General features: G+C 41.4%; 1 protein-coding gene across 15 annotated transcripts in view; it reads left to right on the forward strand.

Moving 5' to 3' along the window:
- The window catches only part of hspg2 (heparan sulfate proteoglycan 2), a 107,960-nt gene that overhangs the window by 27,273 nt on the left and 53,532 nt on the right, over positions 1–27,155 (forward strand). For 11 of the 15 annotated variants that reach the window (XM_055012586.1, XM_055012589.1, XM_055012587.1 and 8 more), the window contains exons 2-20: positions 4,452–4,581; positions 5,543–5,599; positions 13,521–13,580; positions 18,137–18,246; positions 18,432–18,490; positions 18,754–18,926; positions 19,051–19,089; positions 20,527–20,652; positions 20,800–21,000; positions 21,079–21,198; positions 21,744–21,875; positions 22,269–22,413; positions 22,876–23,033; positions 23,161–23,301; positions 23,414–23,577; positions 23,662–23,841; positions 24,916–25,112; positions 25,469–25,616; positions 26,883–27,010. In XM_055012586.1, coding sequence (XP_054868561.1) covers positions 4,452–4,581; positions 5,543–5,599; positions 13,521–13,580; positions 18,137–18,246; positions 18,432–18,490; positions 18,754–18,926; positions 19,051–19,089; positions 20,527–20,652; positions 20,800–21,000; positions 21,079–21,198; positions 21,744–21,875; positions 22,269–22,413; positions 22,876–23,033; positions 23,161–23,301; positions 23,414–23,577; positions 23,662–23,841; positions 24,916–25,112; positions 25,469–25,616; positions 26,883–27,010 — 2,468 coding nt within the window. The remainder of the gene's footprint in view (positions 1–4,451; positions 4,582–5,542; positions 5,600–13,520; positions 13,581–18,136; positions 18,247–18,431; positions 18,491–18,753; positions 18,927–19,050; positions 19,090–20,526; positions 20,653–20,799; positions 21,001–21,078; positions 21,199–21,743; positions 21,876–22,268; positions 22,414–22,875; positions 23,034–23,160; positions 23,302–23,413; positions 23,578–23,661; positions 23,842–24,915; positions 25,113–25,468; positions 25,617–26,882; positions 27,011–27,155) is intronic. The other 4 variants (XM_055012590.1, XM_055012596.1, XM_035944085.2 and 1 more) reach the window with 3 other exon arrangements.

Consider the following 27,155-nt stretch of genomic DNA (forward strand, 5'->3'; position numbering starts at 1 on the left):
CTCTGTGTGGACATGTATGCACATCATTTATTTTTACATTGTCAAGGTGTTGTAATGGCCCTGATTTAAAGCAACCCTGCTACCACTCCTGCACCTACTTCTCAGATAGCAGCGGGTCATGTAAAGGGAGTGCTGTGCTTCTGCAGCTCAGGCCTCATTGGTGCCTGGTGGTGCTTGGTGGGCTCCTTCTTTTCAGCCTACTCTACCTTGAGAGAAGAGCATGTGTCAAGCTTTCATCCACTTAATGCTCTCTGCAGTATACATTCCAATCCTGTTTAGTACACGCTGCTACTTCAAGTCTAAGCAGATATTGGTCGTCTTTGAGAGGGAGAGCGCAAAAGAGAGAGCTGGGTGGTTAGGGAGGGCTGGAGGGTCAAGGAGGTTGGGAATTCATCTTATGAAGGTTTTCTGCTTGCTTGAAAGGTCACAACATGGCTTGAATCAATGGGATGGAATGAGCAATGCTGCCTCAGCTTTCATCTTTCGGTGTTTGCTTATTACACGCTCAGGTGGGAGCGAAAGCCGATTGGTTGTGTGAGCTCAAGAGGTGTTTTAAACGCTAAAACCTCTGCTGCTGGTTCTAGCAAACATGTTTTCATGAGAGAGTACTTCTCACATGCAAGACTCTTATCTGGCACGAGCTCGGTCCAGTTTCTTCTTTTTTTTCTGTAACACTGTCTATGCCTTGAAGATGTTTCGCACAGATTGTCCTGCAGCTGCATCAGTGGGTTTATTAGCAGAGTGGGCGAATCGAGGCCCCTGAAGAATTCTTCTCACGCTTCCTCTGACAGGCTTTGGATGTCACTGAGATGTAACCAGGATGGGAATGTTGATATGTGGGTGTATGATAGTGTGTGTCTGTTTGTGCAAGGCTGTATAAGACTGTCTGGGTTGTCTTTTTTGTGTGTGTGGACGTGTGATACAAGTCATTATTTGTGGTTTTACACTTCAGTTTTTGCATTTGCACACTAAAAACACAACTCAACACATTGTGTCTCAACACACAGTAGGTAACCAGCATGGGGTGTCTAGCTGGCATGAAAGAGGTTGCTGGTCTGGACAAGTTAATGCAACATTAGTTACCATAGAATTATTTTGCTGTTAATGTTGGAATGCAAAAACTCATGATAAAAGAAAAACACATCATTATCTTTTTGCTTTTGTGGCCCTAAAAACTGAACATATGGAGAATTTGGCAAATTTTCAATGACGGTGATGAGCTTCATTTCAGAAAACAAATAAACATGCATATCTGATTGGGTGCTAATAACAAGTAAGTATGAAATTAAATAAATGGTCTTGCAGCGTAAATATCCATGTTGAGGAACCAGCACTTGTTTGGAGATGATAGCAGATCTCCAGCTGTAAGACTTAACAGCTCCTCATAGTTCTGTCTTGAAAGTATCTTGGCTCAGATACTTTAGTTTGACCAATCCTTTTCCAGAGTCTTTCATTGCTTATCAGTTGTTCATGGGCCACCAAGCAGTTATTTCACTGGTCCTGTTAAACAGCAGCTGGGCAAACTGTGAGCCTGTCTAGTGTCACCTGTCACTCATTATCCACGGATTCAGTTTTTCCCTGGTTGTAGAGCTGCTATTTGGTCTTGCAAGGCAAATATTGTGAACATAGTAATTCATAAGTAAACAGTGGAATTCCTTTTAGCTGGAATGTGTGTCCGTCCATTATGTGTATGTGTAGCTACATGTGCATGCCTGCTTTTTTCCAGGCATCTACCCGGTGGCCATATGTCCCACTGGAAATTACAACAAGTTAGTAGAGCGAGAAGCGCTTCTGAGGCTGGTGTCCTCTGGGTGGGGTGGAGTTCATAGAATTACAGAGTCCATCAAGACCTTTATCTCAGGGCAGTGATAACTTTAACACCACAGACGCGGGTGAGAGTAAAGGTCGCATGTAGCTTTTTGAGCTAGAATGCAGTAGCATAGTGAGAAAACAAATTCGTATGTATTTCTCAACTCTCCCTGAGACGGGGTCGAACCGACATTCTCAAGCAAGAGTAGCTTAACATCTTAGCTTTAGGATGAGGTGCAAACATGGGCTCATCCATCAAAGGCTACTCTGTAAGTTTGTGCAGGTTTTTTGCCCAGATGGCATCCTGCATGTCCAGATGATAGCGCATCCCAAGGGAGTGGGAAGCAGGAGATGATCACAGCGATGGTTGGCTGGTCGGCACCACGGAAAAGAATTTGGTTAGTCAGCAGTTTCCTTTTGAAAATGGCCCGGGATTGTTGTTGTAAGGGTGTTCAGTCAGGGGAGAGAGGATTTGGGGGGATAGATCTAGTTATTTATTAGCTGGAGCCATTTAAATGGGAAAACTACCATGACAGAGTTGGGTGGAAATAGGAACTGGCGGGCCATGCCAGTTGGAAATGCCTGGGGTGGCATCTTGCCAGAGTCGTATCTAAACTTATAGCCAGACTCAGGGCAGTCTGGATGCTGAGATGGTGAGAGCAGAGACAATGAGCCCACACTGTGCTCCAGTCGGGCCGGCACACTGAACTTTATCAAGATGATCAGATATGAGAGTGGCTGGCTAAGCTTTGTGTCTCCTCGCTGAGAGTATGTGTCTGTCAGGTGGACTGCATTCTGTCCTTTTATTTATGTGATTTTGAGAGACTATTGTGATAGAAATTGACGCTCACCAAGGCTGGTGTTTTGTAGTCTTTCTTAGTTAACTCCTTCTACACTGGATGTTCCCACATCAGCATCAGACCATATATGTTATTAAAACACAACACACCGCCATCTTTAGAGGGTTGCTGACTGTGGCGCATTCAGTGGAGAGGGTGCCTGATACTACTGGGACTAAAATGGATCTAGTTTTGTGTTTTTAGTTCTGTTGCAGTTGAGAATTTTTAGTATATCTAAGTTTGCTGACTCACTACTACTGGGGCTGCAACTACTGATTCGTCTCATTGTTGATTAATCTGTTGATTATTTTATTGATTCATTGTTTGGTCTATATAATGCCATAAAATGGTGAAAAATATCACGCAGTGTTTTTTAAAGTCTAACTGCATACCAAAATATTTTCATATTTAAGAAGCTGGAATAAGAGTTTTGTGTTTTTTTTACTTTTTCCTTGAAGTCATAAATAATAGTAATAATGATTTAGAATTAAATGTGATGCTGTGATTGCCAAAATAGTTGCTATTTACTCTCTAATTAACCATTTTGATTAAGTAGAAGTTAAAATGTCAATTTTTAATGGATTTTTTTCAATCTCACACTTATCTGGTGTTGGGGACTGCAATACTTGTTATATTTCCAAATTCTAAAAACTGTGTCTGGTTCATAGAGCCCTGAGTTGTTCATTTCAGTCTTACAGCTGTGGGGGTGTTACTGACTGAATTTTTTCTCGGTGGATATTTTCAATATGCAACCAATGAGCTGAAACGTTAAAAGAAATGTGGCAACATTTCTTGATTTTTAATGAAATGCCATGGCATTTTCTTGGATTACTGTGAAATTTGGTGCAGACATTCACATTCCTATCAGGATGAATTGTAGTAACTTTTCACATTTTAATTGTCTAATACCTTGGTTTGTGACCAAATACCTGCAAATTTATGACAGCCTGAGCTATACTTTATGTTTAGTGTGACATTTTGAATGTTAGCATACTAGACTGAGACCATGAACTTGATAAAGTGTCTCATCAAAGAATAAATAGAATCCACTGCCAGCTTACATTAGCTGAAAGTTGTGGTTGCTCTGTTTGTTATGTATTGAAGTTTGATTTCCAGCCATTGTGTTGTGTATGCTCAGAGCTTTAAGTTTAATGAAATTCTAGTTGACTGTGGCGTCAGGCCAGGCACTGCATTTTCAGTTTCATCCCCATCCTTCAGTTACACCCCTACCATTGTTCCCTCTGAGTGACATAATGTTTCAGTCAAAGACTCCTTCCTGATTCCAGATTGAGGAGCCAGTTGTAAAAGACTTGTCATGGTATGCTGGATATTTTACTTCACCCAGAGGGGACAGGGTTTAAAGCATACTTAAGGAGATTAGTGCCATTCTCATCTGAACTTCAGCTGCTTTTACTGGCTTTCTTTGGAGATTTTTTATTTGCCTCTATTTGTGTATGTTCATATGTGGGTCATTACAGTCAGCTGTGAGTATCTGTAGCCAGCTTCCACGTTAAGGTGACAAAAATATACAGTCGTAAATTGTATAATTTCTTTGAACATGTGCAGTGGAAAACTAGAGTGACCTCTGTTCATACTAGTGTCTGGAACTTCTATTTGCATGCGAACACTCGAGGAGGCCTCTAACAGATAATAAATGGTAAAAGTAAACACACAACAATGCCCCATTTCCCGTCTCAGCTTTTGTTTTCCCTCCACCCTTCCAGGGTCCATGTATAGCACTGGGTGTAACCTTTCTGTCCGCGGAGACTTCAACCCCTATAAATCTCTCTGTGTTTGCTGCAGGTGACTCAGGCCTCCAAGGTGTGGGGAGAGGTCCCTCTGCCAGAAGACTTGGAGGCAGAAAAAGATGTCCAGGCGTCTCAGAGTTTACTGGATGATGACGAAGACTTTGCTGCTGATGAAGCTTCAGGAGGTGGGCTGGGTAACCACAAACCACAGCAACAGCTGCCCTTAATTCACGGCAGTTATGCTTTTCATTATGCATTCCATAGATTTTTAACCCATCCCAACGCAGAAAAGGAGGGAATATTGCCCACAGACACATAATAAAATGCGTCTTTTAATATTTACCTCCTAGTTTCTGACTTTACAAGAGGAATTTAGCTGTCTTGTACATTTGATGTTTACTTGTCATACAGTCCTTATAAAAGTATTTACACCCCTTCAACGTTGTCTCCTTTTATTGCTTTTCACCGTTAACCCATGGTACATTTAATATGGCTTTTTGACAGGAAAATTACAAATAAAGATTATGTCATGTCAAAGTGAGAACAGCTTTCTTCAACAAACTGTCAATTAGTTAAAATATAAAGCGTGCATATTTTTTATTGCAGAAATATCGCCCCATTAAAAGTAACTCCCACAATTCAACACAGATGCAGCTAGTCGGTGCCAAAAGTCACATAGTTAGTGAAATGGAGATCATCTGAGTGAAATGAATGTTTCTTAAGTGATTATGGTATAAAGACACCTGAAGAAGAAGGTCCAGGAATTGATGAATCAATTGCAAGAAGTGCAAGGCTTATTGATTGACATGCTATAATTACAGCCAAACGTGCCTCCAGGAAATACTAATTTGAAGAGGCTAAATCTTATGCAGTTGTTTATTTTACCTTTTATATTTTTTAATTAATTGACTTTATGTTTCAGAAATCTGTTTTCACTTTGACGTGAAACAGTCTTTTTGTAAACTCTTGTCAAAAAAGCCTAATTACACTGACTGTGGTTCATTGTTGAAAAGCAAAAAATAAAAAAACCTCCAGGAGAGTGAATACTTTTTACAGACACTGCATAAGTGAACAAAGCAGGTGTTTTACTGGTCTGCTGAATCCCCACATTGACACATCTTTATATTTCTGTTTCTTTCTCCAAAGATCTGCCCAGTGGAGAGGATGATGGAAGCACACCGTGGCCTCCGTCTGAGAGCACAAGTAAGGGACCAGAAAATCTATTGAATCTAACAATTCCTTGTGACAGATTGTGTTTATGTGCGGTAGATCACTCAACCCTCTAAAGCTCCCCCATCTGTGACTCTGACTACAGTGGCTATATGCAGTGGGTGTGCACATTTGTGCATAATGTCTGTCTGCGACTGAGCGATGATACCTTCACATCCTGCTACCTCCTCCCCTCCTTCCTCGCCAGCGTGCCACGGTCTGGTCATAACACAGGGCTTCAGCTTTGTCTTTGATACGTAAACATGTCCTGTCTGCTTCCATCCTTTACACCGCTGGCAGAGGTGACAGCACAATAACATAAAAGCACAATGAATGATAAAACCTGCAGCAAAGCACCCCTGCCCCATTATTTTTATGTGAACTTGCAAAGTATTTATATGCGGGGAACCCACTACATCACAACACACAGTGGCAGAAAGAAAATTATTTAATAGTTTAAATAACCTATTAAACTTTGCATGATGGTCTAACTCTTTAATCATACCCGTGGTTTGCCGCTAATTCTCCTCCTGGTACATTCTTTATTGTTTTTGCAGTCTCTAGATTTCTTTTCATTGCCGACAGCAAGACAACTAAGAGTTACTGTCGACTGACCTTTTCACTTAACATGTCTGCATGCAACTTGGACTTGCCCACAAAGGATGCTTTACGACTAATAAGTGGTAACACAGCACATTTGGCTGGATAAATACTGATAGTCAGCTACGCATGTGTGGCATGAGAGGTTTACTTGAGTCTCACCTTAAGCAGACAGCACAGGTTTTAATTTAGTTCAGCATCAGATTTCACCCACAGATGACACATCATACATACTGCCATTGATCTTTAATTATATCCTCCACAGTAGCTTTGTTTCCATTCGTTTGGTCACCTCTGTTAGATGTGTCTGAAAAGAAGAAAACCACTGAAGTCTTCAATGCTGATATCTGAAAATTGGAGACAATGACTGAAATTTTCTTAAGTCTTCAATCAAGCGATTTGTCAGAAGGAAAAGCAGATCTGCACATTATAAATAATTGAGGTAAATCAGTACACTAAGTGCAGTCTGCCTGCTAGCCCTGCTCACATAGAATTAGGAGAGTCTCAAGGAACTCCAGAGATATTCATGGAATCTCATTGGAGGAACTTCAAATAGCTTAAAAAAATTGTTCCTGGAAGATGTTTTGCATTTACAATTTGTTTTATTTATTTTGAAAGCATTGTTTTATTGTAATTGGGCACACTGCAAAACACAACAGAGAAATCATTATTTGAAGTGTATTGCAAATCAAGACCTTTTCTTTTTGTCACTAACAAATAAAAAACATATTGAGGAATTGCTTTGTCATAGTTGATGATGTTGATGATAACAACAGACTTAGAGTCGAATAGCACACACACACCCACCCATATTCATATGATTTCTAAACATGGTGCTATATAAGGTTCGATTAAGACCTACTGAGGAATAAAACACGGATTAGTTAACCCACCATTTTGGATGAAGTTTAAACTGGACTCGTTGGCATTCTGTTTTAACAAAATACAGCCACACCGCCAACTTTTTTACATAGGGTGAATTAGTTGAGAGCTGACTCCAAGTAAATGTTCAGTAAATGTAGCCTAAATGTTACATAGATTAGGTCTAGCAGGTTTCATTAAGGCGGGCAGTTTCAAAGTTGTAAAAAAAAAAGTGATGATGTTCACAGGTGGTCTGTTCCTCCCACTGATGAAAGTAATGGATTAATCCTGGAAGGTTATGGATCGATTCTCAACACCGGTGTTTGCCCTACCAATGAGAATTTGGTTGGATGAGACCACATCCACATACTGCTGCTTAACATACAGCTTTAAATCCAGGTTATTATTTGGCCACATGTTCAGTAAAGTCTTACTTCTGTTTGGTGCATCTCTACAAATGATGTGTTTTCAAACTGGTTATTTTTCTTTATGTAAGTGATTTTGGTCAGTTTAAACAACAATACAAATCCTTCACACTGCAAGAAATAGAGTTACCAAAGCAGTTATGTCCTCAAATGTTTGATAATTTACCTTTTTATTAAAGACAAAGGCCTAGTCATAGTTGTTGCTTCTTAGTTTGCTAATGTTCGTGCCCAACACTGGCACTTGACAGGTTAGTGGAGGTGATTACATCATGGCACAGTGATTGTTTTGGTAGCAGCGTTTCAAGCTGACATCAGAGCTGAGGCATATAGCATCATGTGTCTGGCTCACAGAAATAGCACTGCTGAGAGGCCTCGCTGAATCTGGGAAGTTAAAGGACTGACATGGCTGAGATTAACATGGACACTGCTGACAGCATGCAATTGTGACAGATTAGTCTAGTGAGGTTCAGCTGAAGGTTGAGTCGGTTTTTAGCCGCACACCAGTGGAGAAAATATTTAGTTAATATCAACATATTGATTGATGAGGACGGAGATGAAAGAAAGGCTATGTTTTCTTGTAAACACAGCTTTGCAGATCGTTTCAGTAGCTGCATTCCAACCTCCTGCAGCAAGTTGAAGTTGTTTTGAAGTGTTTCTCAGCAAAATCCTGGCGAGAACATTGGTGCTGTAACCCTCAAGTCAGGTCGGCAGATACAAATGTGCAAAAATAATATAAAAGTCATAAAACACAAAGCCAGTTTTTGTTGTGTTGACAGTTCAGGATATGAAGATATCACCAGTTAATGTGCTCACATTTTTTTGGTGTAATATAAGTCTTACAAACCTTCTCTATTACTTTGGTTTATTGCTTCTGTTTCCATAAACCTCCTGGCTTTGTATCCACATAAAGGTCAACATTGCTTTAATGTGGCAGTGGCAATTAAAAAAGAGGTAGAGATTATGCAGTACTTTCTTTAATATATTGTCTCATCTCTAAGGTGGCTAGACATTTGCATTCTGCTCAGTGTGATTGTGGTACGGTGCTGCAGGAAGCTGACTAATTCCATATATAGATCTGAGTAGAAAAGCACTGGGAAGGAAATTCAGTTTCCTGCGCTCAATGCTGAGTACCTTGATGAGTGTCTCTGTCCTGTTAGCTGCGCAGACAATTCATGCAAGCCTCTGCCTTCCTTCCTTCTCCACCACTACAGAGTAGGAGACGTAGGTGCCAGAGTTGCCCCCATTATGCTCTGCATCCTGTTGTGTGACTGTTAGCTGGTGGTGGAGGAATTCCCATTTCCCTTTGTCTCAGACATTGAATCAGAGCAACACATCTGGAATTTAAACTGATGTTGAGATGAGGCTATTTTGAATCTTCTTTTGTCCATTGTTGTTGTTTGTCTCCATGTAATCATAGTCTGCAATCTTCTCCAGAGATATGAGGGCTGTGTCCCATGTCCTCCTAACCTTCCCTCTTGACCTCCACACTCAGAGCCCGAAAGAGACTTCTGGGAGACAAATCCAACTTATCTCATCTGTGAGAGCCTTTCCTTGTTCCACAGGCTCCGTTACAGACGTTCCCAGTGCACCCAGGATATTGGCCACTTTGTTTAGAAACTAAAGACACAAAGGTCCATGTCCACTTACTAGTAATAGTGATGGCAACTGGTGAGGGGCTGCTGGGGTTAGGAGTTTCCCAGTGCTAATTTTGGATGAAAAGCTTGGGAATTCATTTTTCTCCACTTAAACTATGCTGGAAAATCATCCAGACCAATAAAACTACATATATTATGCATTAGCACATATATATTAGCTAATGAATAACAAGAAAATTAAGTACAATATTCTCAAAGATATGTCTTGTTTGAAACAGTGTAATCATTCTATACTATTAGTAATAAACAAGTTAATTGGTTACTGGAAAAAAAATTCCTGTCAAGTACTTTTCTCATTGCAATTATTCAAAAACTAAGTAAAACCAATCAATGTATACTATACATCAATATTCTATTCTTAAATTAGGGGTAGAGCAGTTACTGGTCTGGCCGATTAGTGAATCAGATAATCAGCATTTATTTGATTTTTATTTACCTTGTACCCTATAAAATTAATAAATGTGTCTGCAGTAGGGCTGCAACTAATCATTATTTTTCTTCCCAATTGATCTGTTTATTATATTCTCAAATATTTGAGTAGTTGTTTGCTTTCATTGCTCTAAAATTGTGAGAAATGTCAGTGTTTCCCAAAGACCTAGATGATGTCCTCAAATGTCTTGTCCACAACCCCAGTTAACAGTCACAGACAAGGAAGGAAACCAGAAAATATTCACATTTAAAAAGCTGCAATCATATTTTCTTTAAAAAAAAAACCCAACAAACTGACTATCAAAAACATGATCAATGTTTTAATTGCTGACAATTATCAATAATCATTGAAACACTACTCCTTGGTCACTCTGTGGTCTGAAACAGTGCCTTCCCAGCCACTGACTGTCTGATTGGTTACCCATCACGAGTAATAGCCAGTCTGCAACCTAATAATTTAAGCTACCTGGCATGTTGCTTTATTAGTTCATTGTTGCAACAAGGCAGCCCTGCTGGTTTTTTCTTGATGTATTTTTCCATTTTAATGACAATCCTTGTTTTCCTGCATGCAAATGTTTCACCAAAACAATTCCATTGTCAGTATTTTTTTTAAGGAAAATCAAGAACGCAACCTTCCGTTAGCAATGCCCAAAATGATTTCTTATTGGTTTAAAGAAAAACAATCAAGCCAGAGGCATATGATACTGACCGCTGAATGATACTAAGGTGCAGTCAGACCATTCTGCACTGCAGAGTAGAGTGGCTATATGAGACTATTTTTGTAGTCTCACTACAAAAAATTGTCAACCACTGCTCCAGCCTTTCTCATTTGACAGAAATCCTTTCAACATTAAACAAGGAATAATCAGTAATAATCTAAGATACACTTTGTTGATGTTTAAAATAGAGCTGCATGTTGTTGCAAAAGATTATTAACTGTGTACAAGTCAGATAAAGTATATTTTAACATGTATTCAGTTCCATAAACACCAACTGGTTTACTCAGTGCTGTGTCAAATGTTGATTTCAGACTAAACATTGCAGCTTTGGATAAACAGTGATGTGCTCTGTGTTTGGTCTTTAGGGAGGTTGAGGGTCGGTGATCCACACTGACTGGAGTGGAGGCTGACTCTCAGACAGGTTACTGCCTTCCTGTGTAGCCTCAGCTGGTTTTACTTCCAATCACATCAATCGCTCATGGGCGCTTGTTGAAAAAACACAACGTTGGTTTGGAATCTTCCGTTATCTCTAGAAGAGAACAGATGTTGCAGCATAAGTGGACAATACATCAGCGTAATGTAGCCTGTCTTGTCAGGTTGGCCGGGGCAGTGGGCAGACTGCGGCCGGGGCCACCCACTCGTTTTTTGCTGGGCCGCTGGTAATATGTGCGCCTCACTGGCACTGGCTATGTGTGTGTTTGTGTCTCAGGGTGTCACATACGTGGAGCCTCTCGAGTTGTTACAGTGAGGGACAAATGCTGGCAGCTGCAGTTATTTTGGTGAGGTCTTTGTTGTTGCACTGCTGGGGGCCCTGAAGGTGGTCACACACTAGAAGGAGAAGCTTGCCTGACATTATAATCAGATGGCCCAGACAGTTGTAACAGAGCAGACAAAACATGGGTGCTGCAATGCTGAAAGACACGTTTAGTTTAACCTTTGCCAAACAGCTGATTATCAGTGTGGTTGTGTTCAATGCATTCAGGGTGTTTAATGTCCTGAAGGACTCCTGCTGAATGGTCTTAGTCTCCAACAGGAGCCTTATTACTGCACCTAGTCCCATGATTCCACACTCTGTTGTACTAACAACAAATGAGTTGCCTTGGAGAGCTGGCTGGTGCCACTCCTCTTCATGAAAGAAATGTTTAGGGTTTCATTCAAACTGAGCATGTGTGGCTGCTGGAATGATCCCTTTTTCCTCTCTGCAGGTGTCGTGGAGGGACGTGTAACTTAGATGTTTGTGTATTTTCATGACTTCCACAATAATCTATGCTGCAGCATGAGAGGATACTTTAAATTATGGTTCAGAAAATGGTTTGTTGTGTTACCAAATAAACATCGGCTTAGATGTTGTGGTTATTGGCTGGTTATTCAATTGTCCTGTGGTTTTTCTAGATCTGAGAGTTTATTTGGATAATGCTCCACAGTTGATCAGTGACTTCCTGGTTGAACACTGGAGAGTATCCATATCAAACAATACCTCTCCTGGGATTGGTTAAGCTCTTAACTCTTTTTCTTTTGTTGGACAGTAGAGTCAGAGCATGCCCTTAGTACTTACTAATGATTACTTCTCTGCTGATAAGTGTATTTTAGCAAAGTTCCTGTCTGCTCTTAAACAGTGACTGTTTTTTTTCAGCCAGTAATCAGGGCCTGATTAACACATTAAAGCACAGAGAGTAGTAATAGAACTGTTGCCCCCTTCTGCTCACAATGTGCTCCTTACAAGAATCACAACATATCAGACAGACTTTGAAGTAGCGGATGCTTCATTAGCTTTAATTAGTTTGGGTCACTATTCTCGAGGGAGACGTCTGATCATTCGGGTAGGGCATGTTTTCTCTCAACTGTTTCCTGGCTGGACTGCCACATGCAGTTTTATAACATTATCTACCTGCTTTTTCACTTGACTGTTGCACTGGAGCAAAGCAGTTAAAACTAGTCTTCCCACCAGCTTTTCTAAATCTACTATCTTCTTGAAGACATGACAGTATAGTATGTCAGAAGCCATATGTTTTTTGTATGTGCATCTGCAAAACAGCTGGATCCCGTCGACTCACTTGATTATAAAGGAGCTGTTGTTTACTGCTGTCTGTTGAAGTTTATGGAGTGGACTCATACAGATTGGATCGGAGCATAAATATCTGCCTTGTCGGTGCAGTGCGAGTGTACAGCATTTTAATAATTGTAACAATAATAAAAGCGGCATGTGTTTACAAGATAGACCAGCTCATTTCTCATTGAAAACAGCGAACAGATCCTCAGAAATAGGTTGTAAAGTCAGCCTTTGTGCAGGAGTCCTGCTCTTAAAGTCCATCAGTGATTCAGAACAACCAAGAGGCCTCCTCAGTTGGCATTTCATAGTATGTCCCATGGTGTAAGTGCATCCAAAGCAGTGGAAGAATCAATGAGTCACCACAGTGCCAGTGCAGAGGGCTTAACTTTTTTATAAAAACAGTTATGACAGTTTTAATGGTGCTCACTTCTTCCATTTAAAAGGGAAAACAGGACGCAGCTCCTCCCTGCATCGCTGCACAGTCCCAGGGTGGATGTAAGTGTCGGACAGCAGGGATGTGAAGAGCAGTACGTGCAAATGTGGGTTTTGTTTGTGGAGAATCCTCTTTGTACTGATGGACTGAAGGAAGGGGCATTCCTAATGCGATGCACTCTGACCTTTTCTCCTCGATGCTGTCATGCAAGCAGACTTCCTCGTGTGTTTCCCTGGTTGAACTCATTAGTCAACAGAAACCACAGGCTGGCAGCATCCATTGTGCCGCTGAGCATCCACAACATGTGAATGGTAATGATTAGTGGGACTGTTGATGACAGGAAATTCACGCCGACACTTCTAGCTTCTTATAAAATTGTGATGACAATTTCATTTTCTTTTCTTGCTGTTAACTTGGCTGTTTTGTTGTGGTTTTTTTAGACAATTTTCAGTGACTCTTCCTGATTTTCTGTTTCTTTTAATACAAATCTTTTGACATTTCTCTTTCTGATTGTCACTTTCTGTTTTTTCTCCTTGCATCTAATCATTTCCTGTCTAACTCACCTGAAACTTTAATCTCTCTGCACCTGCCTGGCTAACATGATCCTTCTCTTCGGCCCTTTTGTCGCTTTTCTTGTTTGATCCTTGACCTCTGGCTCCTGTTTGTGCCCTGTCGACCTCTGCATCACGTCTCTTCCCCCTGTTGCTTGCTCTTTGCTCTCTGCCCCTCATTGCTTGCCTTAGAACATTGGTTGGACTCTTCATATCTGGGGAACATACAGAGCCCAGTCGAGCCAGAGTACAGTAAGTCCACAAGCACTTCTTTCCTTTTAATACTGCGGTTTCTTTCCTCTCTTGTCCTTGGCACACTCTCATGTCACCTGCTCTCCTCAGTTATGCACACTCATTTCCAAACACTCTCAGATAACATTCCAAGGAAGACTGAGCTCAGGCTTGTAGTGTTTGAGTCCAGCAGCTCTGTTTTTCCAAGTGTCTTGCAGGCGTCTCCCAGTAATTTCGGATGCCAGTGGAAAATGATGGGGTTGTTCCATCGAGTAATAGAGTTCATTATGCTCGAGTGACAACACTTCCATTTTGAGCTGAAAACATCCCTGCAAAGCGATTTTGGCATTACTTTGCTCTGACCTTTGCAAAAATCTGATCCATGCTGAACCCTCTGAACCACAAAATCCACTGGTGTGCTTGAAAGGCATGTTGTTTTAAAAACTAATTTCCAAAATTACAACACATTTTACAGCCAGAAATCGTGAAAACGGAAAGAATTATCAGATTTTCAATTTTTCAACAATGCTTAAACTGCTTATTTGTGATCGCTATTTCATCTGAAAAGTTAACCAAATCTAAGCTCAAAATTGTGAAATCATTTCATTCCACGTTTCTTTTTTAAAATTTGACAAAAATGAATCATTTGCTTAAAGTAGGTTCTGTAAAAACAAAAAACAATTCTGTACTTCTTGATAAGCAATTAGTGATTAAGCTTTGACCAAAAGTCACGTGACCAAAAATCTGAGACCTGGCTCAACTGCAGGCAGTGTTCAGAGTTTGAATAGAAATTTAAAAAAATGTAACTAGTAAAATATCTAAACTATTTAAAGTTACTTTTTTCCCCAGTAACACCTGTTGGCACTTGGAAAAATAGTGGCACATGCTGATTCCAGGTTAAATTTTTTATTTTTATTTTTTTTTGGTAAAATAAATAAGTAAAAAAATTAAACTTTTTTTAAATGACTTATGACATTAAATCTATGTCACACTGCACAGAAGATATTTAACCAGTTTTCCCTATAATTTTCCCATGGTTGTACCTTTTTCTCACAAAGGTGCAGGACTTAATATTGCAGTGAAAATGAGTCCACAGTGGAAAAAATGTGGCATGGGCAAAAAATTATTACAAAGAATCACTGCAAGATATGTCTCCATATGTGTTATATTATACACAATTGTGGTTTTGATGCTTACACTGCAAGCAGCGGGAGAACACAATAGTTCTAGCTTAATAGTGGAGACAGAATTCATTCCCAAGAGTTCCCCAGAGGGCAATGAGTGGACTTGGAGACAGAGTTTTTTGGCTGGACACCAACAAAAGGGTTAAGTGGCAGGGGTCCTGTCTACATGAGTTAAGCTGAGAAAGTGGCAGCTGGCAAATGAACATTATTATGCTGACCGAGAGAGAAAGATTAAAGAAGAGATGGAGATGAGAGAGAGAAAGAGGGGAAGTCCGTGGAAGAGAAAAACGTGTTATTAAAAATTTTTGATGGGGTCACTGGTGCAATGTGGTTTGGGCCTTGTTCTTATAGATTCTGGCTCTTCCTCATTCCCTGTGTAACTGGTGTTGGGCCGATGCCGTGGGCGCTGCCTTGGGGGTTGAAGGTCAAGCCCAATGTGGCTGGGCTTTAAAGGCCAGACTGGGCTCACTGCTCAATCAAGTCTTTGTCTTCTACATAGGCCTCTATGTGTTCAGAGGGGGGCCCATTGCACAAAGCTGCCACAGTTCTAGTGAACAGCTTTAATAGCTAAATAAGTTTGTGAATTAAGAGTGTGGAATGGTATTTTTCAAAACTTTTTTTTTTTTTTATCATCCCACTCGTCATGTCTACACACGGTTTCATCACCTTTGATGGTGGTGGGGCTTGACGAGGGGATTTCCCCCCGATGGAAACAGCGAGTGGTGCACAGGAAAATGGGTCCTCGTGTAAAAGAGCTGCTCGTTAGCAGCAGGGCACAACCCGGCACTCCAGTTCAAAGGATCCCAGGCGGTGGCAATCCCACTCTCTGGTCCAAAGCGGCGAGCTCAGAGAGAGTTGGGGCTACAAGCCACTGTTGACCTGGCGGCAAGTGCCCACTCAAGTGATTAGATTATTTTCGGGTCAAATGAAGCGCTTTGATGAGTAAACTTTGATGTTGCCTGTCTTCTGAGACCGCATTCAGGCCTAATAATTATTCCTACTAAACTTACGGTAACAGCCTGCAGAGCAAGCACTCGGGCACCATGCTAGGCTGTTCTAAAGGCTGCAGCTCTGCTGTTACATGTTCACCTCACTGTGTGTTTTCATAGGCAAGGCAATGAGTTTACTTTGTCATAAATGAGGCTTTTCCTCAGCAGGAATGTCTTGAAGTGCCAGTCCTGTGTGCAGAGAAAATGGCACTTTGTAGCATTAAGAGAGGACAGCTCTTTAACACAGTGACCACACAGCCTCAGCGTGAGACACAATCTCTGTAACTTTTAATTAAGTAGCCCCCGGTAAGCTTGAAAAATGTCTGCTGTCAGTGTCCACATGTATAGAGCTATATAATTATCTAAGGAGCAGGGAAAGCAGAAGAAAAATGATATTCTGTACAGTAATGGTGTTTGTAAAGTTTCTACACAGTGTGTGTGTATGTGTGTGTGCGTGCATGAGTGTGCTTGTGTGTGTGTGTGCAAATTTATTGTTTTGCACATATTTGGGCATGTATGTTTGTAGCTAGAGGCTCAGCAGATGCCTACTTAGACCATGACTCTTTGCCTTTGGCATGGCAAGTAGCATCTCACTGCAAGAAACAGTACAAATATTGACTTCCTCCCTAAACCCACACTGCCAGTCTGAAATCAGAGGCTGGCAGGCCCATCCTAACAAAGCGTTGGCAGGAGTGTGAGAATGGGGCACCCTGTGGGCCTGGGTTATTTTGAGTTTCACGGGCTAAGCTTGTGGCATTGGAATTATAATAATACAGTTGCCATTTTTGCTTATAAGAGGTTAGACAGATAGTTCATAAAAATGATTTAATAAGGTTTTATTAGATAATTACAAAAAGTGAAATTGAAAGAATCTTTTTTTGACATTTTTCTGTAAAAGATTGTGGTGTTAAAATCATAATGCTTGAAAGTCAAATCAACTTTGGAAACAGCTGACTCTAAAATATCAAGCTTATAAGGTGCAGAATTGAAAAAGGCACTGATATTTAAGATGTGTGCAAAATACATCAGCACTAGTTATCTGCAAACTGTCCATTCAATCATTTTGAATGGTATCATTATACAAAACAGTGTTTGTGACTGTAAATCAGCATGACATCATGACACATTACATACAAAAAACCTTGTTTTATGGCCTGGTGTAATGCACTTGTATAGCCAATGGGTGGAGTTCCATATGTAGGGCAGTGTGAATGCTAGTGGAGAAGAAACAAATAAGAGAATTCCCTTCTCTCTGTGCGAAAAGAAATTCAACTTTATATTGTTTCACTGCATTTTTTTCAGAGTGATTAGATGGTAGGGTCAACCACATAGTAACAATGTTCTGGTTTCTGTGCCTCACTCAAGGACACTTTTACAGAGACAGTGCACACTGCAGATGTAAACCCACCAGCTGCTTGTTCCGAAAGTGCCCTGAGAACAGTTTAACTGAGCTACTCTGGATTGTACTCTTGCAAAAACCTGTCTTCACCTGCTACTCTAAGCAGGTTAAAACTAAGGTAACCAAATGCACCTCAACTCTGAATATGGAGTGCCTTATGTTCAAGCAGCTGACCTATGTGTTTCATGACCAGTCAGACCAAATAACATACAGTCTCTGTAGGCCATTGATATAATCCCCCTCCACTGCTCTCTAGCCATTCGTCCTCGTGTGTGTTTGACTTGGTACATGTTGAGGGAATGTTGAGGCCCCCTTCCACAGTCATTCACAGAGGATTTTCTTTTTCCTCTGCCGTCATGATGTTGGCTCAAACTCATACTCACCTTCCAGCTTTCTGATATCATCAGCCTTCAGTCAGGAGATCTGGTGCAATCTCGCATCCCTGCTATATTGACTGATATTTAATGTCTGTAAACGTTCCAAATGAAGAACTCAATTCTGTCGTTGCAACTAAGTGGTTTTATCAGCATCTGTCTGTCACTGCTGGTATTTGTCTCTGTGGCCATGACCTTCAGAAAGGCACATACAGAGAGAAAGACATGCCTCGATACTGTAATTTATTGGTTATATTTGAGTGTGTGGAATCAGTGCGCCTGTCACAGCGTGTGCCTCTTGTTAGAGCCTATGTGTGGTGCAATGTTCCATAAACTCAACCACAATTGAGATATGGAAATAGATGCCATAATTTGTATGTGGCTCTCATTTAAGCCTAGGTCATGCTTTTCAGTTTTTACTTTCTGAAACATTTAACCAAAAGCTTTCCTCTGGGAAATAATTCCCCAACAGTATACCATATCACATTGTCTTTAATAGACTTAGCGGATTGAGTTCGGCTTATAGAATCTAACCCCATACAACAGTTGGACATTAATGCTGAGCCTGTGGTCGTTGTCTGTTATTGTGTGGTTTGGCTGACAGATTCTCCTCCCCTCTGTGTGTTTCTAGTTTATTACAGAGCTCTCGTCAACTTCACTGACTCCCTGGTGTATGGCCCTGAACTCGAGGACATCTTCTCTCCTGCCTTTAATGAGATTTCTGAAGCAGTGGTAGACACGGTATGTCCTCTTCTCATTGGGTTTAAACTCTGCTGAACAGACATCACGTACAGTATGCTAAGACTGTACTACCTTATAAGGTTTAGATGTGTTATTTACGACTTTGCTGATTTAAGAATGTATGACAGAGTCTGAAAATAAGGCCCAATTTAACTATGTAACTGAGTCTACTTTTCCATCCACAGCTGGAGTCGGAGTATAACAGGATTCCAGGTGTCCAGACGGTCAGCGTGGTCCTCATTAAGTAAGAACACAAATCCTTGAAATCATGCCTCATGGCACCCAAAGTCGATACTTTGCAACTATGTGCTGCTGCTGCCTGGGTGTCTTACTCTGGTCAGATGATGTTTCTTTTCCTTTTTACAAATCACACAAGGCCAGTAGCGTAGGCCTGGAGTCAGTAATACCTCAGGAATGACTAAGTCCTCTCTCAGCGACATCCTAAAAGAAGCCCTACCTCTTAAGGGCTTTTCTTTAGCCTCACCAGACCTTTCTTGGTCGTTCCAGAAAGATGATCAGAGAGGATGGCGTTGACGTGTTTGTGGAACTGGACGTGGGTTCTGACTACAACACCAATGACGAACAGATCCGCAGCGTATTGTACAACGTGGTGAAGGAGGGAGCCATTGCTTCCTATGTCACGTCAGTCCAGGGCTTTCAGTTCAGACGACTTGGAGAAGGTAAGACCTAAAGAAGCAGTGAACCATCGGGCTCTGTCACACAAAAGTTTCCCATATGTTTACAGCAGATGAAGGTCCAACATAGCGATAGGCAGTTTGCTTAATATTTCTGTCTGGTTTCTAGCTCAACCTCTGCCTGCAGTGGAACCTATAGCAGTGCCAGGTTTGTACTGTTCCATGCCTGCTGCATGGTGACGTAGCCGACTGTACTGTAGAAACTCTAGGACGACTGTAGCGTATTTAGAAAGAACAGTCGCGCATTTCCTTCTTTGCGATGTTGAAATTTTTATGAAGACCTTTACTTCGACGTGTACAAGCAACGGTCACGTGGTTCTGAGGAATGTTTTGCATGGAAGCACCGATGTGAAGTAGACTTCTGAGCGTGGTCCCTGAAGCCTGGTAGTGCACAGTGAATACAAAGGACCGCTGCATGGCATGAGTGTAATTAGGAATGCTGCTGTTCACTGAAATGTAAACAAACTTTTGATTTCCGCCAAGTCCACCCACTCTGTACATCAGCATGGCAACTTATAAGATAGAAAGGTAAATTTATTTTAGTGAGTTTGCTCAGGCGATAATGTTCCTATTAATCTGTCTAAGTCTGTGTTTTCTTTCCTCGTCTTATTAAGTCTGCGTTTAGTATATCTTTGTAGTCTCTGTTTGTCTTGTATAGTCTGTGCGTCAAGATTAGTCTTGTGGGACTTGTTTAGTGTTTTGCCTTTCTAGGTTAGTCTGTATTTGTTGGCCTAGTCTAGTCTACTCTGTGTAATTTAGCTTGCAGGTTTAATCTTACTTGTCTGTCTAGTCCAGTATATCATGTCTAGTCTCATCTGTAGTCTACTCTGTAGCGATATACAAAAATTTTAGTTATACATACATACCTCAGTTTTGAATTCATGGTTAGGAACATACAGCAAAGACAAGAAATGCGAAACATTAAGCTTCTAACACAATTGCATTTTCATGAAGATGCGGCATTTACAAAGTTAACTGTGCTTAAACTGTACTGTACTTGCATTCAGATGTGTAGCTTTCAGATTCTCTTTCAAACTATACAACAGTGTGAACAATAGTAGTTTATATTTGTTTATAAATGGATTGTACAAGTGGCTGTATTAGTTGGGTACACATGCATACCAAAGAGAAAGGCCCTTGCCAAAAAGTTTCAGTACAAACATGTCTACTGAACTCTGTGTGCTTTAGTGTGTGGGTCTAATCTTGCTTTTCTGTCTGGTCTAGTCTATTTTAGTTTTGCGTGTTTAGTTTAGTCTTTCTAGTCAAGCTTGTGTGTGTTTAGTTTGTGAATCTAATTAAGTTTGTGTCCAGTCTAGTCTGTGTGTCTTATGTGTCTGCCAGATTATGTTACTTGAAGTACACTCAACAGAAAATGTAATGCAAACCTTACCTTGAAGCACTCCATTAGCGACAGCCTGTACAACATGAGTTGCCAAGATGTGGTTGTTTTTCCTGTTTCACGTATGTGTTATTCGTGATCTGATACGACATTTGGTCAGTGTATTGGCTGTACAGTAGTCTTGGCTTGCATGTCTTTGATATTTGAACATCCCCTCCCCCTGCTTCCCCTCTGCATCTCTCATAGTAACCCCCAGTATGAGACCCTGCATGGCAGATGAGCACAGGTGTGGTGATGGGACATGTATCCTGATGGAATACCTGTGTGACAACAGACCAGACTGCAGAGACATGAGTGATGAGATCAATTGTGGTGAGTGGCTTCAGTTTGACTGGCTGGCAGCTTTGTAACACACTCAGCTGGAGCCTGGATTTCCGACTGCTTGATGTGCGATACATTCACACACTAACAGCTCCAAGTGTTGTGCATTTGCTAAGTTAAATCAAAGATTTCTTTTAGAAACAAAACGGCCAGTCGCTCCAGTTGCTACAACACCTGCCACCACAACCACAACCATCAAGAAGCCGCCGCGTCCCCCCAGCCCGCCTGGACCCTGCAGAGCAGATCAGGCCACCTGTCAGAGTGGAGAGTGTATTCCACGGGACTATGTCTGTGATGGAGAGAGGGACTGTTCAGACGGAAGCGATGAGTTCAGATGTGGTAAGCAGTACAGCCTTGTGCGTGTGCACCCTCTCAGACAGCAACATACGCCCTCATCTTCCTCTTATCTTTGTCTAGGTACTCCGTCTCCCTGTGAACCCAATGAGTTCAAGTGTAAAAATGGCCGCTGTGCCCTCAAGCTTTGGCGCTGTGATGGCGACAATGACTGTGAGGATAACTCGGATGAAACAGACTGTCGTAAGTCTCCATTTCTTTTGTGATGCATGTCCATGTAGTGTTTTCGGATAAATCTAAAATAATCTAAATCTTTTTTTTGGCAGGAAGGGACTATTTTCATGCAAGAACTTTTAAATATATAATTTTGATGCACAAAGAGGAGTTTTTCGAGGCTTAATCAATGAACAGAGAGGGGCTTTAAAGAAACAGATCAGTAGTTGAAGTGAACTTGTTCCCTTTCTTGCTGAAGCTGCATAAAAAGATCAATGCCTCTCTGACTGTCCCTAAAATATGAAGCTATAACTAAGACTTTATGCTCAGTTAATTTAACTGATTCCTGTCTTTTGGATAATATTTATCATACAGTACAAACAGGACTAGTCTCAGTCCTCTTGTCAAAGCACTTGGTAAAGAACATATTTCCCCAAATCCAGAAAAGATTGATTATACTCTAGTTCATTAGTGATTGCTAAGCTGTTGTTTTAAGCCTTTATGACCCCAATTTGAAGCTGCTGTTTACAAATGATTAAAAACTGCTGCAAATCTCTGCCTTGTCATCACTACAGCCACCAAGGGTCCTGGTGACAGGTGTGCTCCTGAGCAGTTTGAATGCCTGAGCGATCGCACCTGCATCCCAGCCAGTTACCAGTGTGATGAAGAGCCAGACTGCCCTGATCGCTCTGATGAGTACGGCTGCAGTAAGTCTCACACCAGCAGCTGTCTACAGCTCTCTGCTCTTACAGTCTTTCTTTTCTCTCTCTCGTTCACATTTCACTCTGTTCTTTCTCACTTCAGCACTTTGCCTCTTTGACTCTCCTCCGTCGATGCCCTCCTTTGTATTCTGTGACTAATTTGCTGTGAACCAGGCTCTTTTCACACGTGTTGACTGAGACACAGAGCTTTTTGTGAACCATCCATTCCTGAGAACTAAAAGGAAATTGTCCGTCCATAGCAGAGAATTTAGCTTCCTCTGACTCTCAGGCATTTATGAGCTTCACTGGATCGACAAATTCCAGTCACATGCCGGCCTTTTTGTACATGTGCATTTATTATGCGGTTAAAACTGTTTTCGTCTTCTTGACATTTCACAGCCCCTCCTTCTGTAACAAGCCCACCAGAAGAGTCCATTCAGGCAGCACGGGGGGCCACGGTGACGTTTACTTGTCAAGCTGTTGGAGTTCCAACACCAATCATCACCTGGAGACTCAACTGGGGACACATTCCAGTCAGCAGCAGGTGGGTCTGATGAGAAATTCTCCACCTCTGTGGTTTTTATTCATCAGGACTGTAATTAAAACTAAATTAGTAAATCAGCTCATTATAATTGCTTATGATCAGATTAATTACAGTTCATGAAAAATACCATCTAAATGATTAAGACTATGGTTTGTGCTAGATTTTGTTGATGTTCTGTCTCAAACAAAACATCCTTATCTGGAAAAAACCCGTCCAGCCTAATTAAGTGGTATCTGAGACCGCAGCATAACTGTCGACAGCCTTCCTACATCGGTGTTTTATTGCCGACTCATTTAGAACTGTGATTTTAATTATTGAGATATTTGCGGTTCACTCCAGCTTCATTCTGGGCATATAGTCTGATATGTGTGTGTGTGTCTGTGTGTGGTTCAGCAATTACAGTTTTGTGGATTTTTATGTAACAATATTTCCTCAGATTGTGCTTTTGTTCTGCATTCCCAGAATCTCCATGACCAACGAGAACGGCCGTGGCACCCTCACTATTCGTGATGTGAAGGAGTCGGATCAGGGGGCGTACACCTGTGAGGCCATTAACGCTAAAGGCCTGGTGTTCGGCATCCCCGATGGAGTGTTAACCCTCACATCAAATCCAAATCCAGGTACTGACACTTACCTCGTGCACACAGTCAGAATCACAACAGTTTTAACAACAAACCATACATTTATTATAGTTACAGTAAGAGTGTGAATTAGCTCATGTCCTGTGCCTTCTCTTGTTGACTCCAGGCAACTGTCCTGATGGTCACTTCAGTGTAAATGGCCGCTGTGTGTCCTGCTTCTGCGCTGGAATCACCAAAAATTGCAAGAGCACTGGACGCTACCGCAACCAGATTAGCCTGCGCTTCACTGAGGAGGAAGACTTCAAAGGCACTAAAGCTATTTATACATATGAAACCGAATGACAGCTAACTCAGCTTTGATGTCTTTGTAGTCCCAACATTTAGAGATTAAATAGTGAATCTCTTTTTTTGTGTTCCAGGAGTGAACGTCACCTACCCCTCCAGGCCTGGCACTCCTCCTCTGTCTTCCACTCAGCTCCTTATTAACCCCGAGATGCGAGAGTTCCAGCTCGTCGACCTCTCACGTCGTTTCCTCAACCTCGACTCTTTCTGGACCTTGCCTCGTCAGTTCCTGGGCAACAAAGTAAGAGAGAACATCATTCACAGGCTTCGTTCTGGTTCACTTGGGATCACGCTTATGCATGAAAATCATTCCATGTATTTTTAGATTGATTCCTATGGAGGATCCTTGAAGTTCAAGGTGCGGTACACACTGGCCCGCGGTCTGTCTGAGCCTGTGGAGAAACCCAGTGTGATGCTGGTTGGAAATGGACGCAGGCTTGTGTACCGCAGAGGCAGCGGCACCCCTCCCAGTGTGGTCAACCAGAAAGAGATCCAATTCACTGAAGTAAGCCTCTGCTTTAGAGGAAGTGTTCTACAATAGACAAGTGCACATTCTACACAATCCTCTAAGTTTGTGATTATGATTTGAACTTCTTTTAATAGTAAAATATTTTACAGTAACTTCACTGGTTATTGGTCCCAACCATATTTCTAGAAGTATCACTTTCCCACCTCGAACCACCAACAATAAACATGAAGCACTCAGCCAGAAACTTTGGAGTCAGTTTTGTTTGATCAGAATCTCAACTTCAGTCCTGTTACCTACAAATCAAAAATATTGTCAAGGTCAAAACAAAACTCCCCAGAAACAATGCTAAACAGCTTATTCCTGGAATAGTGCGACTCCCTATTCACCTACCTTAACAATGCAGCAATTTCTCCCATACACTTGATTCAAAAGTCTGCAGCATGACTGCTCACAAACACTTGATGCAGGGAACATATAACTCCATTATTGGCTGAACTACACTGGCTCCCCATTCATTACAGAATTCTATTCACAATTGTCTTGATTACTTTTAAATCTCCACATGATCACACTCCACTCTACATCTGGAAACTTTTGACCCCTTATTCTGCACCTCGACCCCTCAGATGAGACAGTCAGCTGCTGTCAAGAGCTACACAGCCCAGGCTTAAAACAGAGGGAGACCACTTTTGCTGTTTGGGCTTTAAGCTGCAACATGCTCACCCGTACTGCCAGAAAAGCTCAGTCAGTGCCTCAGTTCAAAAAGCTTTTTAAACCCACCGCCGCGGACAGCCATATGTATAGTTGATGTATTTTCTAATGTTTCATTAATGTTCTTTTTATAATTTTATTGTCTTTAACCATGTTTTACTGTCAGCATTTAATGTTTTGTAAAGCATCTTTGAACTTCAGTTTGGAAAGGTGGTACAGAAATCAAATGTGTCATATTCATAACACATTATTGACCAAATTGCACTTACAAATACACTGGAGGTATTAAAACCCATTCAAAAGTTATTCATCATCAATCATAAAATACCAAAATGACCTAAGTTATTTACCTGCAAGTATTTGCAAAAGCAGGAGGTCACCTGTTTGTCATTGTTTTAGGACAACTGGCAGCACTCCAATGGTCGCCCTGTGAGCCGGGAGGAGCTGATGATGACTTTGGCCAACCTGGAGAGCATCAGCATCCGCACCATCTACGACAACCACATGGTCAGCGTGGCACTCAGTGACATCGTCATGGATACCACCACTGTGGAGTTTAGCATTCTGGGTCATGCCAAGGACGTTGAAGAGTGCAGGTAAAAAGGAGAACAAAAAGTAAAAACCACCACATTATGTTGTGAGAATGACGAGTGCTGTACAATTATTGAGTAATAAATAAATGTAATTACTGCAGGGAGTGATTTTGAAATATTAGTTTCTGAAATATGTGCAAAATGTGTTTTGATGAGCATTTTAGAATCTGTGCCCCTGCCAAAAAAAAAAAAAAAGACAAGAACAAAAATGAAAAATGCTTTTCAGCTGATTTTCAGTCAGCTGTTCTTTATTTACCAGATTAAGAAAATTTACAGTTTGTGATGTAATTTGCCTCTTCATTGTTTGCTTTTGAAACGGCTGGATTGATGCCGTGTTTGATGATATTTATCATTCCCAGATGTCCTCCTGGATATATGGGCCTGTCTTGTGAGATGTGTTCCTCTGGTTTTGAGCGGGCCCCTGGTGGCTCGTACCTTGGCACCTGTGCTGGTTGTAACTGTAATGGACACGCCACTGCCTGCGATCCAATCAGTGGACACTGTCTGGTAAAAGCTAACACTTGATGGGCAACATTTTGTGATTTCCTTAATGTAAAATGCGTCCAAGAAATATGCTCATTCACTTTTAATTGGGAGGATCGATACCACTAGCATCTGTAAATATGAAGCTCAACCTAGAAAGGGATTAGCGTAGTATAGAATAATGACTAGAAACAGGTAACCTGGATCAGTTAAAAGGCATTTCCCAATGAGCCATTGAGAAACAGCAACTACCTTAAATCCAGCTTTATTTACTTTCTAGAGCTGTTTCTGCTAACTCAAAAATGTCTCAGCCACAAGCAAAACTCACCAAATGTTCTCGTGTTGGCTGCAAGAGTGAACATAAAAGTGTTTGTGCACTCCCAGCACCTGAGGAATTGAAGAGCCAGTGGATTACTTTTGTTTTTGATGTCAGTGTCCCCATGACAATAGGAAAATGTGGTAAACATTCCCATTAGCTTTGAACATATACCCACAGGTTAGCGCTAAAGGAGGTTGAGAAGTGGGGAAACTTTAAAACCAATTTGAAACCAATAAACTAGGATTGGGTGGGCTACTGTGTTTTCTTGTTGGTTGCTGAGCCAAACTCAGCCTGTGTGTCTATACGTTTGCTTCTCTTCTGCTTTCTATGCTCACATACACTGCATTTTAATACAGCCAAATTCCTAGTGAAGCTGTTTGCAAATTGATATGTTTTTCTTGTCAGACAATGGAACCACTATGAAATACAGACTGAAATGCAGCTCATTAAGACTACATGTTAACTGACAGTCACTTCAAAGCCATTGCCAATCTGCCGGTCCGTACTGCTAAAAGACTGATTTCGTCACCCTGGTGTTGTCGCACCAGACAAATGAGTTAAAACAATTACTGTGCTTTGAATTTAGGGGTTGTTTCCATATAAAGTGATTCTTCAGAGAGAAAGTTTGATGCAGTAGAAACTTCTGGTCTCACACATGCATTCACATCTGTCAGCTGCTGTGCAGTCAACTGGTTTGCTACATGCTGTCAATCATAGATGCAGAGAGAGTCTTCTTCCTGAAGGGGGCGTGGACAGCAACTGCTCAGTTGCACTTAATGCTACAGATGCGGAAACAGAACATTTAAAACATTGCCAGAATCAGAGGCCATGGTGAAATGAACTTTCTTTGCCATATTTTGAGCTGAGAAATTGAAAGAGCATGACCTTCCAAAAATGTCAAATCATTCATTTTAGGCCACTTTAAGTGTCATCTGGTTGAGAGAATGACCAGTGTGTTCTCTCTACCACAGAGCTGCCAGCACAACACAGAGGGCCCTCAGTGTGACAAGTGTCGCCCTGGCTACTTTGGTGACCCAAGCCGAGGTCGCACCGATGACTGCAAGCCCTGCCCCTGCCCGTACTCTGAGACCTCACGTCGGTAAGGCCACAGACCCTCACAGACCACACACATGCAGAACCAACAAGGGTAGATGCATACACCCACACTCTGCAAACAAAGCATCACTGGTAACAAGACTGATTACTGCACTTTTCAGTGCTGTATTCCCAAAATCTGAGCTCAT

The sequence above is a fragment of the Amphiprion ocellaris genome, chromosome 8 (assembly GCF_022539595.1).
Source record: "Amphiprion ocellaris isolate individual 3 ecotype Okinawa chromosome 8, ASM2253959v1, whole genome shotgun sequence".
Classification (NCBI taxonomy): domain Eukaryota; kingdom Metazoa; phylum Chordata; class Actinopteri; family Pomacentridae; genus Amphiprion; species Amphiprion ocellaris.